Raw genomic sequence first — 19,249 nt, forward strand, 5'->3', positions numbered from 1 at the left:
ATAGATAAGCTACCAAAGAAGTGTGTGTGCTCGGTTTCTGCATTGTCCAATCTATCTGTTGCAAAATTTCAGAGGTACAGCACTAAAAAGGCCTCTGTTTTCTTTGGAAGGAATACATTTAGGGACCATGCATCATTTTAAAAGGTACTGATGCTGCTAGAATTTCATCCACCTCAGTATAATTCTATACAATGCTTCTTGATTCATGGGAACTCTGCATGTGCTCAAACTACCTATGGTGACAATTGTACACTGACTTCTGTCCTCAGCACCTTCTCACTAGTTACCTTGATAGCAAAAACATCAGGAGTGCAGAGAACTGTATTGACCGACTGAAGATGATGGATGCCCAAGGTCAGGTGTGGGGACAAGGCATGTTTTTGCAGGTGAAGGACCAGAAGTTGCTGCTGACAGACATTGAGGCAGAGGTGAGCAGAACTTATTTGTCCAACTTTGCACACAGACCACTTGGACCATTGAGGCAACAAACTATTGACACTCAGTTGGGCACTTATTTCCATTGTGAGAAATCTAGGACCACTGGCTCTACATTTCTGACTAGATATAAACAAAGCTTTCGAAATGGGTGTGTGGGTATTTTGGACTGAAATGCCAAGAACATAGACAGTTCCAGCATAACTATCCTGACCTCCTGCTGATTTCTTCCTTCACTGACAGGAAGAACTGGACAGCTACTCCTTGGATTGGATCCAGGATTGCGCCTGCTTCCTTGGTACCTGCAACTACAACTCCATCTTGGCCATCACCGTGAAAGAACCAGACTTGCGCAGGACTAGTATCCTGCTCTTTCAGTGTGAAGAGATTGGAGTGAGCATTTCTAGGATTTAGAGTGGGAGATGGGGAAAATATTTTTTTGGGAAGTGGTCAGGAGGTATTTTTTGGTACTCTTCTTTCCAAGCACTAACCAGCCTTGTCCAGTCCTGCTTAGTTTCTCTATCTATCTATCTATCTATCTATCTATCTATCTATCTATCTATCTATCTATCTTATATCTTGCCTTTCCTCCAGCATGGGCTCTGAGGTAACAAACAACATTTTCAAAGCACAGTATACACAGTGCGTGTATAATAGTTCAAAAATTAAAATGTAATTCAACTAAAATTTTACTTAAAAACAATTGGTTACAAACACCATTAAAATATGCTTAAAATAAAATTTTCAAACATGTTACACCCACTATGAAAAGCCTTATTAGTCACGACACACTAAAACCAAAAAGCTTCCTCAAATAAAATGGACCTGCTTGTGGAAAGACAGGAAAGAAATTGCCAATAGTATGTCCATAAAGGCAAGACTGGAAGTGTTTGGATCTTTATATATTTATATTTATATATTTGATATGTCTCAGAAATTGGAGATGACGTTACTGTGCCATTTCAGAGCTAAATCCAATGTTAATCCCTATTAAAGCAGACCCACTGAAATCAATGACATTTCTGTTACTCCTGATTACATCCATTTCATTAGTCTACTGTAGTTGGAACTAATATTGGATTTAGCCCTCAATTGGTAGAATGTGATAGAATCCATTATCCAGATTACCATCTTGGGTTGTATGGTTTTTAATAATTGGTGTAATGTTTATATGCTTTAATTCTTTGGTTTTAATGTAAATGTTTATTTTAATTGTATGTTGTTCTTGTGGCATTGAATTGCTACCTACATGTAAGGCTGATCTGAGTCCCCTTTGGGGTGAGAAGGGCAGGGTACAAATATGGTAAATAAAATTTTTGAACACATGAGTAGATCCTGCATAGCCAAGAGCTCAGGAATCTTCTGTCATGAGATGGCAAAAATATTCCTAAGGGGTTGAGATCTATCCAAGTCAAAACACTCCTTCCTACTGCTATTGTGTCAGTAACTGACAATGTGGCATCAGCATCTTTGGTTACCCCTGAAGTTAGGAATACAAGAAATTATTTGCAGAGATTGTGGTAAATTTGAGTGAACTGAACTGAAAAGTGATAGATCTCCTACAGTTCTACTTTCCTGTCTAGGCTGAGCTGCTGAAAACTAAACTGGAGAGGATAATTGAGGAATCACGTCAGAACCATGACATGCTCAGGTAACATCAGAATTTGCAATCTACAGTGCTGAGATTCAATTCCTTCTCCACGTCATATCCACTAGATTGCAAATCTTGTGTAATAATTTCTGACAGAATACATGGCCAAAGAGAGCATTCTTAACTTTAAAATCCATGGAAATTTAGTATTATGGACTGCAAACACACAAAAATAGTTTATTCTTTTTCTGTCTATCACTTGGGGCCTAACATAGAGATGGAAAGCATTCTGACCTTTAGATGTTGTTGCACTGCAGTTCCTTTACTTATACTGGCTAGGGCTGAAAAGAGATGCAGTTCAATATCTGGAGAAGTACATTTTCTGCCACCTGGAAAATCACAGGTGGTGGAATTCCTCCTCCTTTGTTTGAAATATATGCTTATTACCTTTTGGACTACAACTCCCTAAATCCATACCTAGTATGGCCTCTTGTCACATGGTTATTATGGGTGATGTAGTCCAAAAAGTACTTTCCCATGCTTTGGTACTGTAGTATGATGCCTTTTTTTCATAGTTAACATGAATTTAACTAAACTCACCAGAACTCACCATAGTCATGCTCTCCCCACAACATGGTAAATATTAGAACTGGATTATTTATAACTGTGTCTCCTCTCCCATTCCAAATTCTTTTCTTAATGCACTTTTTTCTTAATTTTTTCTTAATTCCTTTTCCAGAAGCAACCTGGAAAACATATTGTATCAACAGAACCAAGCATCATTTAAAGGCAAAGCTCTGAGAGCTCCTTATCCAACTTCCCCAACAGAAGCACATCCCCAGAGGCAGGAACAGCATCCTTGGAAAGATAACTCATTCTACATGGACCACAATACTGGTGACTACAAAGTCTCCTGTGTAATAACAGATATGATCGTGCCTCCTACCATGCAAATGCACCAGGAAATGGGTTGCAGGCGTCTTGTTAGTGACATAAGCATGCTTATGTTGTGTGATGCATGCAAAGTATTGCATGCATCACACAACATAGCCTGCTGATAGGGGTAGAACCAGAAGTTCACATGTGGGACTATTGTTCATGGGGATCCACATGAACATACATGTAAATGCATAGTTGTTCCTCATATATTACATTACAGTGGTAGTCAGTAAGGGATGCTAGTTCAGTGTAACTCCACCAATCATTCATTCTATGCTCCAGTGATTCAGGATCTTGGCCTATAGTTCCTAAAATTAGAAATTAATGTCAGCATTTCTTGGAAAATCATGGTAAATATACAACTTGGTACATTCTGAGAGTCGCAGTCAAAAACTAACTTTTTAAAGCTCTGGATCAGAAATAAATGGGCATTTAGCCCTAGTCAGGAGCCCCCGGTGGCGCAGTGGGTAAAAGCACTGAGCTGCTGAGCTTGTTGATCGAAAGGTCGCAGGTTCGATTCCGGGGAGCGGCGTGAGCTTCCGCTGTCAGCCCTAGCTTCTGCCAACCTAGCAGTTCGAAAACATGCAAATGTGAGTAGATCAATAGGTACCGCTCCGGCGGGAAGGTAACGGCGCTCCATGCAGTCATGCCGGCCACATGACCTTGGAGGTGTCTACGGACAACGCTGGCTCTTCGGCTTAGAAATGGAGATGAGCACCACACCCCAGAGTCAGACATGACTGGACTTAATGTCAGGGGACTACCTTTACCTTTACCTTTAACCACTTGTGTTATGGCTCATCCATTGTTGATTTGAGTGTCTGATCATTGCAGGAGTCAATGGACAGCAGAAACAAAAAGATGAGAGAGCATGGGAAGATCCTTGGTCTCCTCTGATGATGCAGGACATCGACAGAAATATTGTAAGAACAATGGATCATTTCCTGGAAGGAAGCTTTTACTATTTGTCAAACAAGATCTCTTTCTACAGTAATGTTTCTAGCCTATGGAAACCTAGAATGCAGGAGATAAAGTAAGACAGGAGAATTGTGTGATCAAGGAAACTAACAAGGAAGGACAGGGAAGAATTACCAATGTATTTGAATCATCAGATTGCATCCTGTGTTGTTGAAAGCAGCCAATCCTTTGAGACCATAAGGTTGGTACAGCATTGTAGCTCATTTGCAGGGAACCTAGAGCTGGTTTAAGGTGGAAAAGTCAGGAGTGGTAGGCAAGTTATGATGCATGTTGCCTATTTGCAGTTGGATTTATAGATTTGACTGTTTAATGGTTCAATTGATCCTATAATCGAAGCAAAGAAATGTAATTTTGTACAGTATTACAATTCCTATAAGAGCTCTACTGCAATAGCAATCTCAAATGTTCTACTTTATTTTCTTCCGCCCACCTTCATTTTTTGTACTTGCTTGTATTTAATAAAGTTTTAATTGATCAGTCTGACAGAGGTGCAACTGCACACCGCTCTTAGAGTAAATCTACTTTGTAGAATTAATGTAATTTAATGCCACTTTAATTGCTATGACTAAATCCTATGGAAACATCTGTAGTTTTATGATACATCAGCATCCTTTGGCAAAGAAGGCTAAAACACCTTGTAAAACTCCAAGTCCCATGATTTCATAGAAATGAGCCATGACAGTTAACTGATGTCAAACTGCATTAAGTCTACAATGTGGTTTAACCCTTTGGCTAATTTTGCCTGATACCATCATGGTGGGAAGACTTCGCACTACCTAATCTAGTTTTAGGAAAGGGTTTATATCCTCTCAATCCTGGGGCCTATGCTAATTTGGGGAGGTATCAGAGAACCAAATCAAAAATTTCACCAAGCTGCAGATGGAGAAGACTTGTGAGGACTGCTGCAAAGATAGATTAAAATAGTCTGGGGTTTTAATAGGTGAAGTTACATTTGCTTCTCCCTAAAATGTCATTTCCTTGCTGTCTCCTTAGTGAATCAGTTCAAGAAGTAACAGGACCAGATAATCATACAGCATAAAACAGCCCTAGATGTTAGTTTCTGTATGCTGCTTGTAAGACTACAATGTTCCAAGATGCTTTTAAGAATGCTATTTAACAAGAGACTATAGGTGCACATCTTATTCTTGTTCTTCTCTTGGCCATAGGAGATTCTCAACCATGTCTTGAATGATATTGAAATCTTTACAGAGAAGCTGAAGAAGTCAAGTAGTTCCCTGAAAGATAAGAAGAAAAAGTTGAAGAAAAAGAAAAATGAAATGAACACAGGTGAGTAAGAATGGTAAAGAGGGTATCATGAGTTCCCAAAATGAATCCTTCTGAAATACATCCTCAACTCAAGACAAAGGTAGTTGAAAGAAGAAGCAATGTAGCAAAATATATAGCAGAAAATGTGCACCATGTAGTCATTCAATAACAGGCAGTGTACTTTTGATCAGAGTGTCCTTGTGCTCCCGGAAGTTATGTAAGCAACCTGCTGCAATTCTTTTTGCCATAGGAAAGGGCTGCCTTCTCTTTCTAATATCATGAGCCCGTTGCTGGGTTACTTTTTTTCTTATCTAGACTTTATAACACAAATGATTTCTGATTGCACTAGCTAGAAGGTGGAAAAGGCCTTTTTTGTATGAAAGAGAGGGCCCATCCAGACAGGCCCAAAAAAACAGAGCCTGTCTCGGTTTTACCAGAGGTGTCTATGGTAAATCTGAATTAATTAGGAAGAAACCAAGGTTTTCTTGGCTTGTTCTGAATTAATTAGATACCCCATTAGATCCGGGCCTTCCTTTATATGTCTGAGGACCTCATCACATTGAGGTTCAACTTACAGTCGATATGTCCCACGTTGGCCGCCTTGTCAACTTACTCTTCTCACAGGGGAAGCATTGCTGCCTGGCTCTCCCCCCCCCCCCCTCCGCTGACCCACATACTGTATTTCAGCGTCCTTGCAGCACACACTGGAAGGATGGAGCCCCCATGGAAGTAGCTGTGCGTCATCCCAGCATGCTGCAAGCATCCTAGAACACTGAAAATCAGTAATGTGATGAGGTCCTTAGATTATAAGGCTGAGGACAGGAAACTGAATTAACAATTCTAACCATTCATGTAATGTACCATGTACACTGATGGCACCAAATAAACAAATAAATAAATGTATAGTAAGACACCCCCTCCCCCTATAACTGTAGATCCTCAAACCTGCAGTTTCACTTTTCCACACCCAGGAAAAATGTTCTCCTGAAGCATTTTCTAGAGCTTTTTCCACTCACAACTCCTTTCCACCAGGGAAATTTTTACATGACCCTGGGTATATAATATATATTAAAATCAAACATTATAATAAATCAGGATGTGCAAAGGCCAGTTTCTTTTTTCCTTTTTTAAAATATAATATTTATTGAACATATAGCTTACATATACATAAAAGTTTTTTAAAAGGTAAGGTCTAGGAGTAGTGGGGGAGGGATTGGAGAGCGGGGAGGAGATTGGGAAGTGCAGGACTTTGGAAAAGGGGATTGACATATAGGTATGATCAAGGGTTCAGGGGAAGAAAGAGAGGGCAAGATGGCATGATGGAGTATTGTTGACTTCCAAATCTCCTTCTTCGCGGTTCGGCAAGGAGTACCTTCCAGTCTTCAGTATTCTCTCTAGTGTTCTTCTTGTCCCCTCTCCTAATTTCTTATGTTCTTCTATATTTCTTCTGTTTTTTCTTTTAAAATTTTGGTTGACAATTTACCTGATATTCTACCTCTCCTTTAATTCTCGAATTCCACCAAATAGTCATCCAAGGCTTTCCAATCAGTTTTTTTGATAGTTTTTTTTTTGTGGAGTACAATTGAAGCATTTTTTGCAGAGTCCACTGTAAACACTGCACTTTGTTGCTAACAGATTTGTGTAAATAGATGGTGTTCAGAAATCTTTTCCTTTTCCTTTCGTGATGCCATGACTGAGCTAAGGGGACTCTATTCTGGGTCAGAATCCACAGTTTAGGAAGAAATGCTCTAGATGATTCTATAGTATGCTTCTTGTAGAACTTACCATATAGTTGCATTGGAGAACCCAGCAAATTCTTAGGATATCTCTCTAGGAATGTTTAGTTTCTCCAATGCAACCCTATGGTATGCTGGGACTGGAAATGAGGTAATTAAATGGTGCTTTGTCATATATACAGATTCATATATTTGCAATCTGGCTGGTAGCATCTGTCCTGCAGGTATCTGTATTGCTACTGCTACTGCTGCTGCTGCTACTACTACTACTACTACTAATAATAATAATAATAATAAACAAAGTATGGATTGTTGATGTTGCTATCCCAGGTGACAGCAGGTTGACAACTCAAAAAACCGACACAATATGAGGATTTAAAGATCAAACTGTAAAGACTCTGGAACAAGCCAGTCAAAGTGGTCCCAGTGGTGATTTGGCACACTGGGTGCAGTGCCTAAAGACCTTGGCCTGCACTTAAACACAATCAGCGCTGACAAAATTACCATCTGCCAGCTGCAGAAGGCCACCTTATTGGGCTCTGCACGCATTATTCACCGACACATCACACAGTCCTAGACACTTGGGAAGTGTCTGGCATGTGATACAATACAACAGCCGGCAAAGTGTCTGCTGTGGATTCATCTTGTTGTGTTTCAAATAATAATAATAACAATAATGATGATGATGATGATGATGATGATGATGATGATGATGATGATGATGATAGGAAGGAGAAAAAGAAGCCGCACCAGCAGCTTGATTTCCTTATTAGTCTTAGCCATTTCAACCCCCAACACAATATTGTTTATTTTGATCTATATCACTTTACACTTATCAAACTGAACCACAGTAGCTCATTCAAGCTAAACAGAAATATCCTTTTGATGTTGTTCATAGCCTATTTTTGTTGTTGTTGTCATTGTGAATAATTTCTGTGTAAAAGAACTGGTCTTTTCTTGCAAACCAGTTAAACAGAATCATGGGGCTTAAGCAAGCTTTGCCCATTTGAACTAGCTGGAGTTTCTTTTAATGTTATATTTAAATGATTTTAGCTTAAGCGGATAGTAAATTAGAGCTGCAATGGTGTTCAAGCATTGATATGATTCTCATGGTTCTATACATGTTATTATGGATTTGTCCAGAATTCCTCTGGATACAGTGGGGCTCTCCTGCCTATAGTATTACTTTTGTTTCATGTTCTGGAATGGGAAGCTGACCAACCTCTCATTATATTTCTGATTCTGCAGCATTTCCTCCAAAGCCTGAGTATGTAGACTGTTTCCAGAAGATCAAGTATAGCTTCAATTTACTGGTAAGTCTTTTGACCACCTTTGTTGACCTTGCAAAGTTGGCTGCTTCTCTTAGGAGAAAGCTTCCCTCTCTAGTCTTCATAGCATGGGACATCTAGGGCAGCAGCACAAAGACAACCATTGTTTCAAGCTGCTGCTAATGTTCCCTGCCAATGGATTTACTTTGTACATGACCCCCACCCCACCAAGAATGTAGGATGAAGGATGTGGAGACAAAGAAAAAAGTGCATAAAATCCATCTGTATGCTAAAGGCTATATGAAAAGAAAAAGAGATTTTAATTTTATGCTACCGCATACCACTTTCCCTCATGTTTTTCAAACAAAAATTATCTCCCAAAGCAACTTGTGGCAATTAAAATTCAACACACAATGCTTCTGGCAAATGCTGTCCATAAATGACACAGTTTTTTTTCTTTCAGGCCAATCATTGAAACGCCAAACAAAATGAGAGGCTATTCTTGTAATTAGCAATGGGTGGATAGATTTTTGAAACTAAATAGCAGGCATGGAAGGACTGGCTGAAGTTGGGATTCTTGTGTCGGGAATAAATAAGCTTTTCTCCTATTTTGATCTGGTTCAAGCCCAACTGAACCTCCTATTAGCATGGGATGAAAATAATGGCATTGATGCCAATAGAGACATTTTCCTTCAACCAAATTGGAGAGAGTTCAGTCTGGATCCAGAATGTAGCAAGAGTGCAACATTCAAATCTTTCTGCCCCTCTTAAAGATAAGATAAAGGAAACAATTACAGAAAGAGAAGGTAGAGGAGAAAGGTCAGTTTGATGCCTCAGAACAATCTGATAAGTCAGTAATGCATATTTTTATCCAGGCGCAGCTTTATTGGAAAAGAGCAGATGCAATACAGAATCATCCTGTGGTCTAACATTCTCCAAAAAATGAGCGCCCTCAAAAATGTTTTGGAAAGCAGCCCCCACCAGCCCTAAATAATGTGATCAAAGGAATTGTGAAAGCTGAAGTCCAAAATACCAGGATCTAGAGAACAGAAAACCTCTCTATGATTGCAACCATAATCAATGACTTCTTGGACTTGGTCAGAATCAGAGTTAGAAGATGGTAATTTGGAGGACTACCAGTCTCACCATCTCCCATCTATCATCATCAGGGTCTTTTGTTTCTGCTGCAGGGCCACTCCTAAATAACATCTGAGCAAAGCACATAGCCCTTGGTGTTTAAATAGTTACCCAAACAAGGGTCCCCATACATTAAACAATAAAGTGGATTCTGGTTAGCTGAATTACATATACTTCAATAGTCTGAGGAGAAGCAAGGTAGTGGGAGCTGGGGCCATGTTCCCTTACTCCGGGACTGACAAAAACTTGCATCACCTTTGGCTCAAAGTTCAACAATACAAACACGGGGCTGTCAAAGGGTTTGCTGCCCTCACCCTTGAGCCTGTCCATTAATTAATTCTGAAATGTCAGGATGATGAAGAGTGAGGGCAGCCTGCCTTTTCTGTTCTCTTTTGTTTCTGCAGGGGAAGCTGGAACCAGCCATGAATCAACCCAGTGCTCCAGAGCTGGTTCAACTCATCTTTTCAACTTTATCATCTGTGAGTATTGTGGCCAGAGTCATGATAACCTCTACTAATCCTTTTCCCATTAAATACCCTTTCAAAGTTAGATAATGGAGAGTACCAAATAATTTCAAAAGAAAATTGGGGTGTGCTTTATATACTATTTGTTGTATAGAGTATAAAAAGCTATGGAAAGAAATGACTGTGCTATGACACTTGATTCTCCTGTACTCAGCATAAGGTATACTGAGAAATTATGTAATTTCCAACCGCAAGAGGATCAGGCAAGGCTGCATTTTACCACCCTATCTGTTTATCTTGATTACTGAAAATTTATTTATTTGCTGTATTTCTATCCCACCTTTCTCAGCCCAAAGGCGACTCAAGGTGGCTTACAATTTGGCAACAATTTGATGCCATAACAGTCATAAATACTATTAAAAACATTTGACACAAAAATCCACATAAAGACCATTAAAACTAGAATCATCTTCCGGTTAAACTCATTTTTCATTAGCATTGTTTACGCTGTTCCATGTTCACTCTTTCATAATACTGTATTTATCTATTACGCTGCATTTCCAAAAGCTTCAAAGAGCCAGAATTTTACTTTTTTACAGAAAGTCAGGAGGGAGGGGGTCAATCTAATATCCCTAGAAAGGGAATTCCACAGCTGAGGGACCACCACTGAGAAGGCTCTGTTTCTTGTCCCTACCAAACTCGCCTGCAAAGAAGGCGAGATTAAGAGCAGGGCCTCCCCAGATGATATTAAGTTTCTAGATGGTTCCTAAGGAGAGATACGTTCAGACAGGTAAGCTGGGCTGGAACCATATAGGGATTTACAGGCTAAAGCCAGCAATTTGAATTGTGCCTGGTAGCAAATTGGCAGCCAGTGGAGCTAGCGCAACAGAGAAGTTGTATGCTCCCTGAGCGCTGCTCTGACTGCCACCCGCTGGACCATTTGAAGCTTCTGAACAGTCTTCAAAGGCAACCCCACATAGAGCACGTTGCAGTAGTCTATACGGGATGTAACGAGGGATGTAAAATATTACAGCAGTTTTGTAGTTTAAAGTTGAGGCACTAGAGTTCTTTGGCAAAATGTCCTAAATACAACTACAATCCCCAGAATTGCATAAAATGGAGCCATGGAAGTTAAAGTGTGGTCCAAGTGCTTGAACTGCATCATATAAAAGAGACCCTATGTTTGCCAAGAGAGATTAACGACCCCTGTAGACCCAAGTATAGCAGTTGAGTAAAGCCCAAAGAAGTTTTTATGAATTGCATATGTTGTTATTCTGTAGATTTTGTCCTGTTGTCCCTGGGGAAATCTGGCCTCAACAATAGTCTCACCTCTGCTGAATCCTGCAGGTATTGACCTGCTTAAGCGCACCCTGAATTATGATGAACAGCTTATTTGGAAGAATTTGGGACCTGCTTGGAATCTGACCAGGTAAGGGTGGTAATGCAGAGACAAGACAGCATGTGCAAACTGAATTTGATATCTGATCAGAATTGCTGTACAGGACACTTAGATACCTTGCGAAGGCAGCAAGCTTAATGACCCAATTTGAGATACTTTTGGGACATCTATGAGTCAGGGTTAGCCCAAGATATTCTGCTACTTGAAGCAAAGAATAAGATGTTGCTCTCTCCCTATACCATGTACAAAATCCAAATGGACTGACAATTGAATCTTTCTTCAACATCATCATCAGGAAACCATCTCCCATCATACCAGAAAATAACAGTAGTTTAGGAAACTGAGGGTAAGCAATGTGGCATACCCATCAATCCTGTAACACCTTCCTCCAGCCTCAGTCTGCCTAATGTTAGAATCAACATTGATGTGATTCTAGGATACTTGATCAACTATGTAAGTAGCCTCTTCTGGACTAACCCCTCCCAAATCTTGGCCTCTCATCACTCATCCACTACATGTGATAGTGTTTTGTTCTCTTTTCAATCAGGACACAACAAATATTTCCATTCCACTCCCATGAATGCTCTCCTGTGCTATAGTCAAAAGTGGAATCCTTATCACAATTCCTCTGAAAAGGAAATGTCAGTCTGTTGTGCCCTGACCAACCACCATCTCTCTCCGTGGCTGATGTGTAAGAAGCCAGTACTGGGGGGCTTTAATGATCCATACATATTTTCTACACTATTGAATACATAGGGATTGTGAGTATGAATCATGATATGTAACTGGGGGCCCTATCACACTAAATTGCTATAATGTTGTTTTACCCCTTTTGACAGCTGTGGCAGCATTGTGTGATATCCTGGGATTTGCTGTTTAAAGGAGGGACTTTTAGAGTTATCAGCCAGAGAGCTAAACTACAGACTCCAGAATTCTACAGAATGTTGCCATGGCTATTAAAGTAGAAAATAACAACAACAACAACAACAATTCTTTATTTCTATCCTGCTTTTCTCTCTGAATGGGCCAAAAGCAGCGCAAAGCGCTATAGTATTTTAGGGCCCTAGGTTACACATTCAGAACTGTGATAGTGAATTCCAGTCTTAATCCTTTGATCTGTCTTAGCAAGATTTTTCTTTTATTCTTAACTTTAATATATACTTTTTGACCAATGTGAACGCTGCCTTTGGATGACATCAAAGAACGCTATAACCATGACTCTGGAAACTCAGGTGTTGGAGGTTTCAGAAGTGTGTTTGCATAGTAAAGGTTTTAACATCAGCTGTGTCCTTTCTTTGTGAGGTCAAACTTGGTTATGTTGACAGATTCCATATTACATGAAGCCAGCGCAACATACATTTTGAGAGGAGGTTGGATTAGGTGGCACCAAAGCCACTTCCAACTCTATGATTCTATTTCTCTGTTCCGACCACAATTAACCATGGTCCCATTTGTAAATGGTCTCATTTTTTCATTTTTGAAAACTTATAAGGTCACTTCTTCCTCACAGGGAGGAGTTTCCAGAGGGACAGTCCGTTCCCCCTTACAAACCTACATTCTCAGATGGATGGGAGCCACCCATGCCTACTCAGAGGCAGGGCACCATGGATTTTGATAAGGTGCGTCTCTTTGGAATTTGTGACAGTAATAGAAGCAACCCAGAATCACATCCCACAGTCCATAAAAGGGGTATCAAATTCATTTTCACTTAGGGCCACATCAACCTTATGGTTACATTCGAAGAACCATTTGTGATTGTAAGACTGTATAAAATATATATGTTTCCCTGTCATAGAATGGCTTAGGGTCTACATGAAGTTATGTGGAAAGATGGATTTGGCCCACGGGCTTTGCATTTCCCATGTGCAGTCTATAATATAGTACCACAACGTGGACTGAACAGAGTATCTAAAAATGTGCAAAAGACATGGTTAATTTTCTTCAAAATCCTCATTTAGGTAAATTAGACAAACTACTGTAGATGGAAAATTGCCAAAGGTTGTGTGCCACAGTGTTACTCATAGTTCAAAGGAAAGCAAAGTATTTCTTGGGACATTTAGTAAATGGAAAAGATGGATGTATAATGTCAGTTTTGAGAATCTACAGCCACATTTTTAAAATCTGTGTCAGGAGCGACTTGACAAACAGCAAGTTGCTTCTGGTGTGAGAAAATTCGCCGTCTGCAAAGATGTTACCCAAGGGACATCTGGATGCTTGAAGTTTTACCGCTGACCTATAGATCAGCAGTCCTGCTGGCACAAGGATTTAACCCATTGCGCCACTAGGGGCTTCACATGATAAGACAACATCACTCACTAGCATATCCTAGAAAACTATAACAATGATGTTTTTCATGTGGATGAATAAGGGGTTGCTGTTGCAAGTACATTAGATTCCTGTATAATCCAGAAAATCAGGTGAGCAGATTCAGAGTGCCACATACTAAGGATTGTGTATTTTTTACATGTGTTGAACCATATATTTTTAAAGATCTATGTCATGAGTAGTGGTGTTAGTTTTCACTTTCACAGAATGTATTGTATTGTTCTTTGAATAGACCCAGAATGGAAACAAGAATGACTTCTCAGACAGGTATGTCCTCTTATTAAACTGGTTCAGTTTACATTGTAGAAAATATGCCCCAATATGAAGTTTAGGGTAATAAATGTGTGCAAATCCCACACCACCGTCTCAAAAAGCTATTAAGCAATGTTGAGATATCATACTTGAATATAGCCTACAGACACACACACTGTTTGTATTGGTGTAAATAAGAGTTAAACCTGCCTACAGTCATTGATAAAGGAAGTGGTATCAAGTCTGTATTGGGGTGCTTTTGAATCATTGTCATGCACAAAGCCTTCAGAGTATACCTCAACTTGCTCTGTGTACTACTATCTACTTTCTTTGAATCAGGCACAGGAATGATGTGACTCTGCGGTTCTTATCCCTCTTCCTGCCCTCAGTAGTGATCTCATCTGTTTTTTCAGGGTGTCTAATCCTCCCCAGGTCATGCAAGCCATGTATGAGTTCCATGCAAGAAACTCCAGGGAGCTTAATGTAACCAAAGGAGATCTATTAGAGGTAAGCTCTTTGCTTTGAAAGTATAACCTCCAGGGAAAGAGAGACCACCTCCCTTATTCCTTCTGCATGGAGTCAGCAAGATTGCTGCTGTTTATATAGAGAAAGAGGGAGAGGGAGAAAAGGAAAGAGCAATGACAAGAAAGGTGAATGGATAGCTTAGTATTTTGACTCTCTAGGGTATCAAAGACTATGTCCAACAAAAACAGATGGATGTTAATGATAACAGGAGAATCAAAAGGAACAGAAAGATGTACATCAGAATTCTTATTCTTTTAAAAACAGTGGCTTCTACCTTTTTTGCATAACGAAAGTCCTCCAGAACATTGAAGATCGGGGGTATTAATCATTATCATGAAGTTGAGGCAGATAAATTTGGTCTTCGACATAATAGATTTGAGAGTTACAAAGTAAATCTTTATTCCAAAAACAAGTTTATCCATGTTTTTCTTTATGGTTGGAATTCAATATATGCTTTTTCTCATTGCTGAAGAAGGTATTCAAAATCTCCTTGCACAATTGCCTTCCCCTCCAGATGCAAAGTGTAGCTGATTGATATCTGGGAATAACCCCCATAGTCAATTAGTATGTGGGTGGGTAGCTCCCCTATGTCATGCTTGCTGGAGGTTTAAGAAGGTAGTGATTCCCCCCCCCCTTTCTTATGACTGAAAATATGCAGTGGTGTTGCCTGAGGGACCCTAGACCATTTCCCTGGACACTGAGTAGCCATACAGGTGGGTTGCTGCTTGATGCCACTAGCAATTACTTCACAGAAGCCAAACAGAAGTACTCTGTTGAAAGTATGCTTCTCAAGCATCCAGCAGAATCTTGGTAAATGTCTCCAAATATCTGTTCTTCCAAAGAGCTGCTCCACTAGACTTATGACAGTGTTTGGATTGCTGTACTATCATATATTGTAGAACAAAAGCCCAGAAGCACTTTAGTAGAGCCAAGATCACTCTCAACGCACACCGCACTTATATCTTAATCTTATATCCCTCCAACACTTTTTCAGCACTTTTAACCCTGTACCCCACCTCAGCTGGCTCAGTTTTTTAAATAACGTCCTGTTGTATTGTTATGGCTTTTGTTTTCTGCTTTAACTGTTTTATTTTGCTATGTATTGTATTGTTGTATTGTGTTGTGCTGGGCTTCGGCCTGTTGTGAGCCGCATCGAATCCCTTGGGAGATGCTAGCGGGGTACAAATAAAGTTTAATAATAATAATAATAATAATAATAATGAATATCAAGCTTTTCTGTTTCTACTAATGCCACTGGTGTTTTCTTCCAGCTATATTCAACTTTTGCTAGAGATGAGCATCTGATTATTGGAATAGTAATTCCTTTTTAGTGAGGTCTAGTGCTTTGGATATCATGGGGTGCAGACTTTCAAATAACTCTTCTTTGTTTAGGTTTTAGATCAACGGAAAAAATGGTGGCTTGCCAGAAATTCTGCAGGGAAGGAGGGTTATATTCCTAACAACATTCTGGAACCAATAGATCAGACGGCACCTAAGGGAAATTACACAGAGCAAGTAAGTACAATTCTTTGCTGTTCCATGTGACATGGAAGCAAGTAACACAAAGAAGCAGTCTAATGCAAAATCAGAAACAGTGTGAGACTCCATCTAATATGACAAATGATTGGGGATTCTGGAAGTTGAAGGACCAAAGAACCGGAGGACCAAATATTGCAAACTGCTTGGTTTTAGAGAAAAACGATGCATCACTGTGTGCATCAGGCTCCTTGTTTTCAGTCAACTTGGTGCATCACTGAGGGATGAGCACAATGTATCCCTGCTATAATAAAAAGTAAGCATGGTTAATTTTGCATAATTTGCCTTCTGCAACAAGTCCGAGTTCTAAATTATGCAAAATTAAGCAAGTTTGCTTTTCATTATACTGTTTCCATTAATTAATTCTCTGGGACTAGATGATGATGGTGATGATGTAAATCATTTACTATGAGATGTCTTTCTTCTGATATGCCTGCATTCAGGTCTCAAGAGACTCTTCTGACCTTCACCCACGTTCCTCACCAGCAGAAGTCACTGTTTGGCTCAGGACAAAAGGCTTCTCTAAGATGTAAGTATTGCTTTAATAACCTTTCCAAAGAAACATTGTTAACTGCCATCACGTTAGCTTCAACTTATGGCAACCCCATGAATGGGAGACCTCCAAGTCACCCTGTCGTCAAGAGCCCCTGCTTAGGTTTTGCAGACTCAGGACCATGACTTCCTTTATTGAGTATTTCCATCTGAAATGTGGTCTTCCATTTTTCCTATTGCCTTCTAGCTGACCAAGCATCCTTGTCTGTACTGTATTGTAGCAATAGCTATTGACCCCATACTTTTCCAAAATGCAGTAAAGTATAATTCACAGTGTTGTCCATTCTGCTGAAAGGTACTGAAATTCCCATCAAACAATATAGAAATGTGTGATCATTACAGGACAAGGATAGAAAAGTTCAGGATAGACGGGCTCCAGAATATGTTCTCCCCAAACACACATAACCCTCTCTTCATCTTTCAACAGCACAGTTAAATCTCTTGGCATCCTTAATGGACTGCAACTGCTATCAATGACCCAAGAAGAACTGAAAGCAGTCTGCCCAGAAGAAGGGAGACGTGTTTTCCTCAAACTTCGGCAGTTAAATCAACAATAAAGGTAAGATCCCTTCTAAAGCCAGGAAACCTGTTTGTCATATCCATCAGTTTTATAACTAGAGAATGGCCAGTGAGAACATTTGACTGGAGAGAGTCCCATAGCTAGCTTCAGCTTCACATTGAGGCAAATGAATTCAGAAGCAACACAGTAAGGGCAGGGTGATCATGTAGCCCTCCAGATGTTGTATCTTTGTATTCAAACCACATGGGTCTGCACTAGTTTCAGTTTGTACAGTGAGACCTGGATCCTCCTTCATCTGTGGGTAGGGCATATTACAGGGCAGCTTTTTTCCAATTCATATTACTAGAGTCAATAAATACATCATTGCTGCAAAAGTAGAATTACCTACACAGCTAGAATGTGGTTGGGAATGATGAGTACTTACTCAGGTCTTACTACTAATACTTCTTTCTCTGCTTCCCTTTAACAGCAAGACCCACGGAAGTAATATACTTCAGCAGTCTTCGGCCACTGCATAGTTCACTTCTAAGAGAGTCTCTGCTATCAGTAATGGTTTGCTTTTCCAGCACTTAACTTTGGAAGCTTATTCTTCTGTTAATATGACCTTTATTATACAAGATGTTCCTTTGTTGTGATGCAGAAAGCTTGCCCATGATAAGACTAGCATGTGTCTCTTATTGAAAAGATACCTCTTATTTTACTTTTATAGAGATTGAATAAAGATGTAAAAAAAATCTGTAGTTTGTAATTCAGTAAAGACAGAAAAGGATGCACCATGTTAATTATCAATGTGGACAACATGTTAATTTTACAGGGAAACACATGGATAAGTTAACAGAAAGCAAATGCTTTCATTTAGTATATAGGTAGAATTGTGGCTGGATACATCCCAGTTTTCATTCCTGGATATCATGGATTAAATGTTCATATCGCTAATTGTTATTTTAAGCCTGGCAACACTAATTTGCAGATACACACACACACACACACACAGAGGCTACAAAACCTGGAAAAGCTAATTTTAAAATAACTCCCCAAATTCCCCAGGTAGGATAGTTAGTGGACAATCTACTGAAGTGGGGGCTATTGTAGTCTCAAACAGTAGCATTTCCAAGAAATGTCTCATTAAGGGAAATAAATTGCAAAGAGAGGGGCCAGCAGGCCATAGTGGTATTTCTTAAACAGTTCAAATGCTGTGTTGTTGAAGGTTTTTTGGGCTATATGGCCATATAGCCCAAAAAACCTACAATAACCCAGTGATTTCAGCCATGAAAGACTTCGACAATACATAGTTCAGATGCCGTACATATATATATATATATAAAAGCATTGTCAAATTGATTGGTTAGCTTTCCAAGATTCATAGTAGTAACTTCAAACTCAGTAGTGTGAGAGAGAGTTATTGTTGATTGAAGTAATAAGGAACAGATTTCCCAAATTAAATCTAACTATTGCAAAATATCTGTTCACTGTTAATCTGCATGAGAAAGTTGACTTTGAGATCATTTGTTCAGGAAGTTCATAGTTTTCTCAGTAGCTTTAAAGTATTTGTCTTATTTGTGCAATACTTGTGTCCAATAAATCTATTAAGCTGTTTAAGATGTGTTTGTGTTTAATTGCCTAATACGGCTATCACTCAAGAACTATTTAAAGAACACTCACAAAATGGCATGTTTCACAGATACATAACTTGGGAATGTTCCTATTTTGACGACAAGTACCAGAACCTTAAACCAGCATGGCTTAATAACAATAAATATGTGAAAGCATACATAAAGTATCAGGAAGTTTCAGTAAAGAAAAACAGGACTGGATTTTTGTGCAAGCATGCAATGCAATTCTAATATGGAAAATAAAGGCACCCTATTTTTGAATTCTACGCTTATGCTCCCCCTCCCCACTATTTTGAACTTAGTGCCAAAGCTGGTTCGGAGAAATTAAAATAGAAAGGGCATTCTATGATTTTTCTTTTAATCAGCCCACTCTGATTCCAGTAATTTCTTCAGGTATTTCAACTTATTTTACATCTTCTCTTTCGAACTGTATGGGGAAGAAGCTTGTTTATTTGATCATAAGGAAAGTAAAATTAGCTGTAATAGTCTGAATTTGATAATTATGTAGCTTTGCTTATGCTTTTTGACTAATGGACTAGGTAGACTGCAGATGGGATGTAGGAGAGAAGGCAATGCTGCAGCTTCCTACCAGAGTGGAAATCATCTGTCGGACAGATGGCAAGCTGTTTAACCTCAGCAGATTGAAAACCAAACCCAAGGTCACAACATGTTATAAAACTCCAATATGCTGATGATAATGTAGCCTGTGCACA

General features: G+C 39.4%; 1 protein-coding gene across 2 annotated transcripts in view; it reads left to right on the plus strand.

Moving 5' to 3' along the window:
• The window catches only part of EPS8L3 (EPS8 signaling adaptor L3), a 61,675-nt gene extending 43,153 nt beyond the window's left edge, over positions 1 to 18,522 (plus strand). For both annotated transcript variants that reach the window (XM_067467949.1, XM_060773257.2), the window contains 16 exons: positions 270 to 428; positions 679 to 828; positions 2,019 to 2,086; positions 2,766 to 2,923; positions 3,800 to 3,888; positions 5,110 to 5,230; positions 8,194 to 8,258; positions 9,755 to 9,829; positions 11,095 to 11,243; positions 12,724 to 12,832; positions 13,771 to 13,805; positions 14,204 to 14,297; positions 15,708 to 15,830; positions 16,295 to 16,380; positions 16,831 to 16,962; positions 17,393 to 18,522. In XM_067467949.1, the coding sequence (XP_067324050.1) occupies positions 270 to 428; positions 679 to 828; positions 2,019 to 2,086; positions 2,766 to 2,923; positions 3,800 to 3,888; positions 5,110 to 5,230; positions 8,194 to 8,258; positions 9,755 to 9,829; positions 11,095 to 11,243; positions 12,724 to 12,832; positions 13,771 to 13,805; positions 14,204 to 14,297; positions 15,708 to 15,830; positions 16,295 to 16,380; positions 16,831 to 16,960 (1,611 nt within the window). In that variant the 3' untranslated portion in view covers positions 16,961 to 16,962; positions 17,393 to 18,522. The remainder of the gene's footprint in view (positions 1 to 269; positions 429 to 678; positions 829 to 2,018; positions 2,087 to 2,765; positions 2,924 to 3,799; positions 3,889 to 5,109; positions 5,231 to 8,193; positions 8,259 to 9,754; positions 9,830 to 11,094; positions 11,244 to 12,723; positions 12,833 to 13,770; positions 13,806 to 14,203; positions 14,298 to 15,707; positions 15,831 to 16,294; positions 16,381 to 16,830; positions 16,963 to 17,392) is intronic.
• Positions 18,523 to 19,249: the final 727 nt, after the last annotated feature.

This window comes from Anolis sagrei, chromosome 4 (assembly GCF_037176765.1).
Source record: "Anolis sagrei isolate rAnoSag1 chromosome 4, rAnoSag1.mat, whole genome shotgun sequence".
NCBI lineage: Eukaryota > Metazoa > Chordata > Lepidosauria > Squamata > Dactyloidae > Anolis > Anolis sagrei.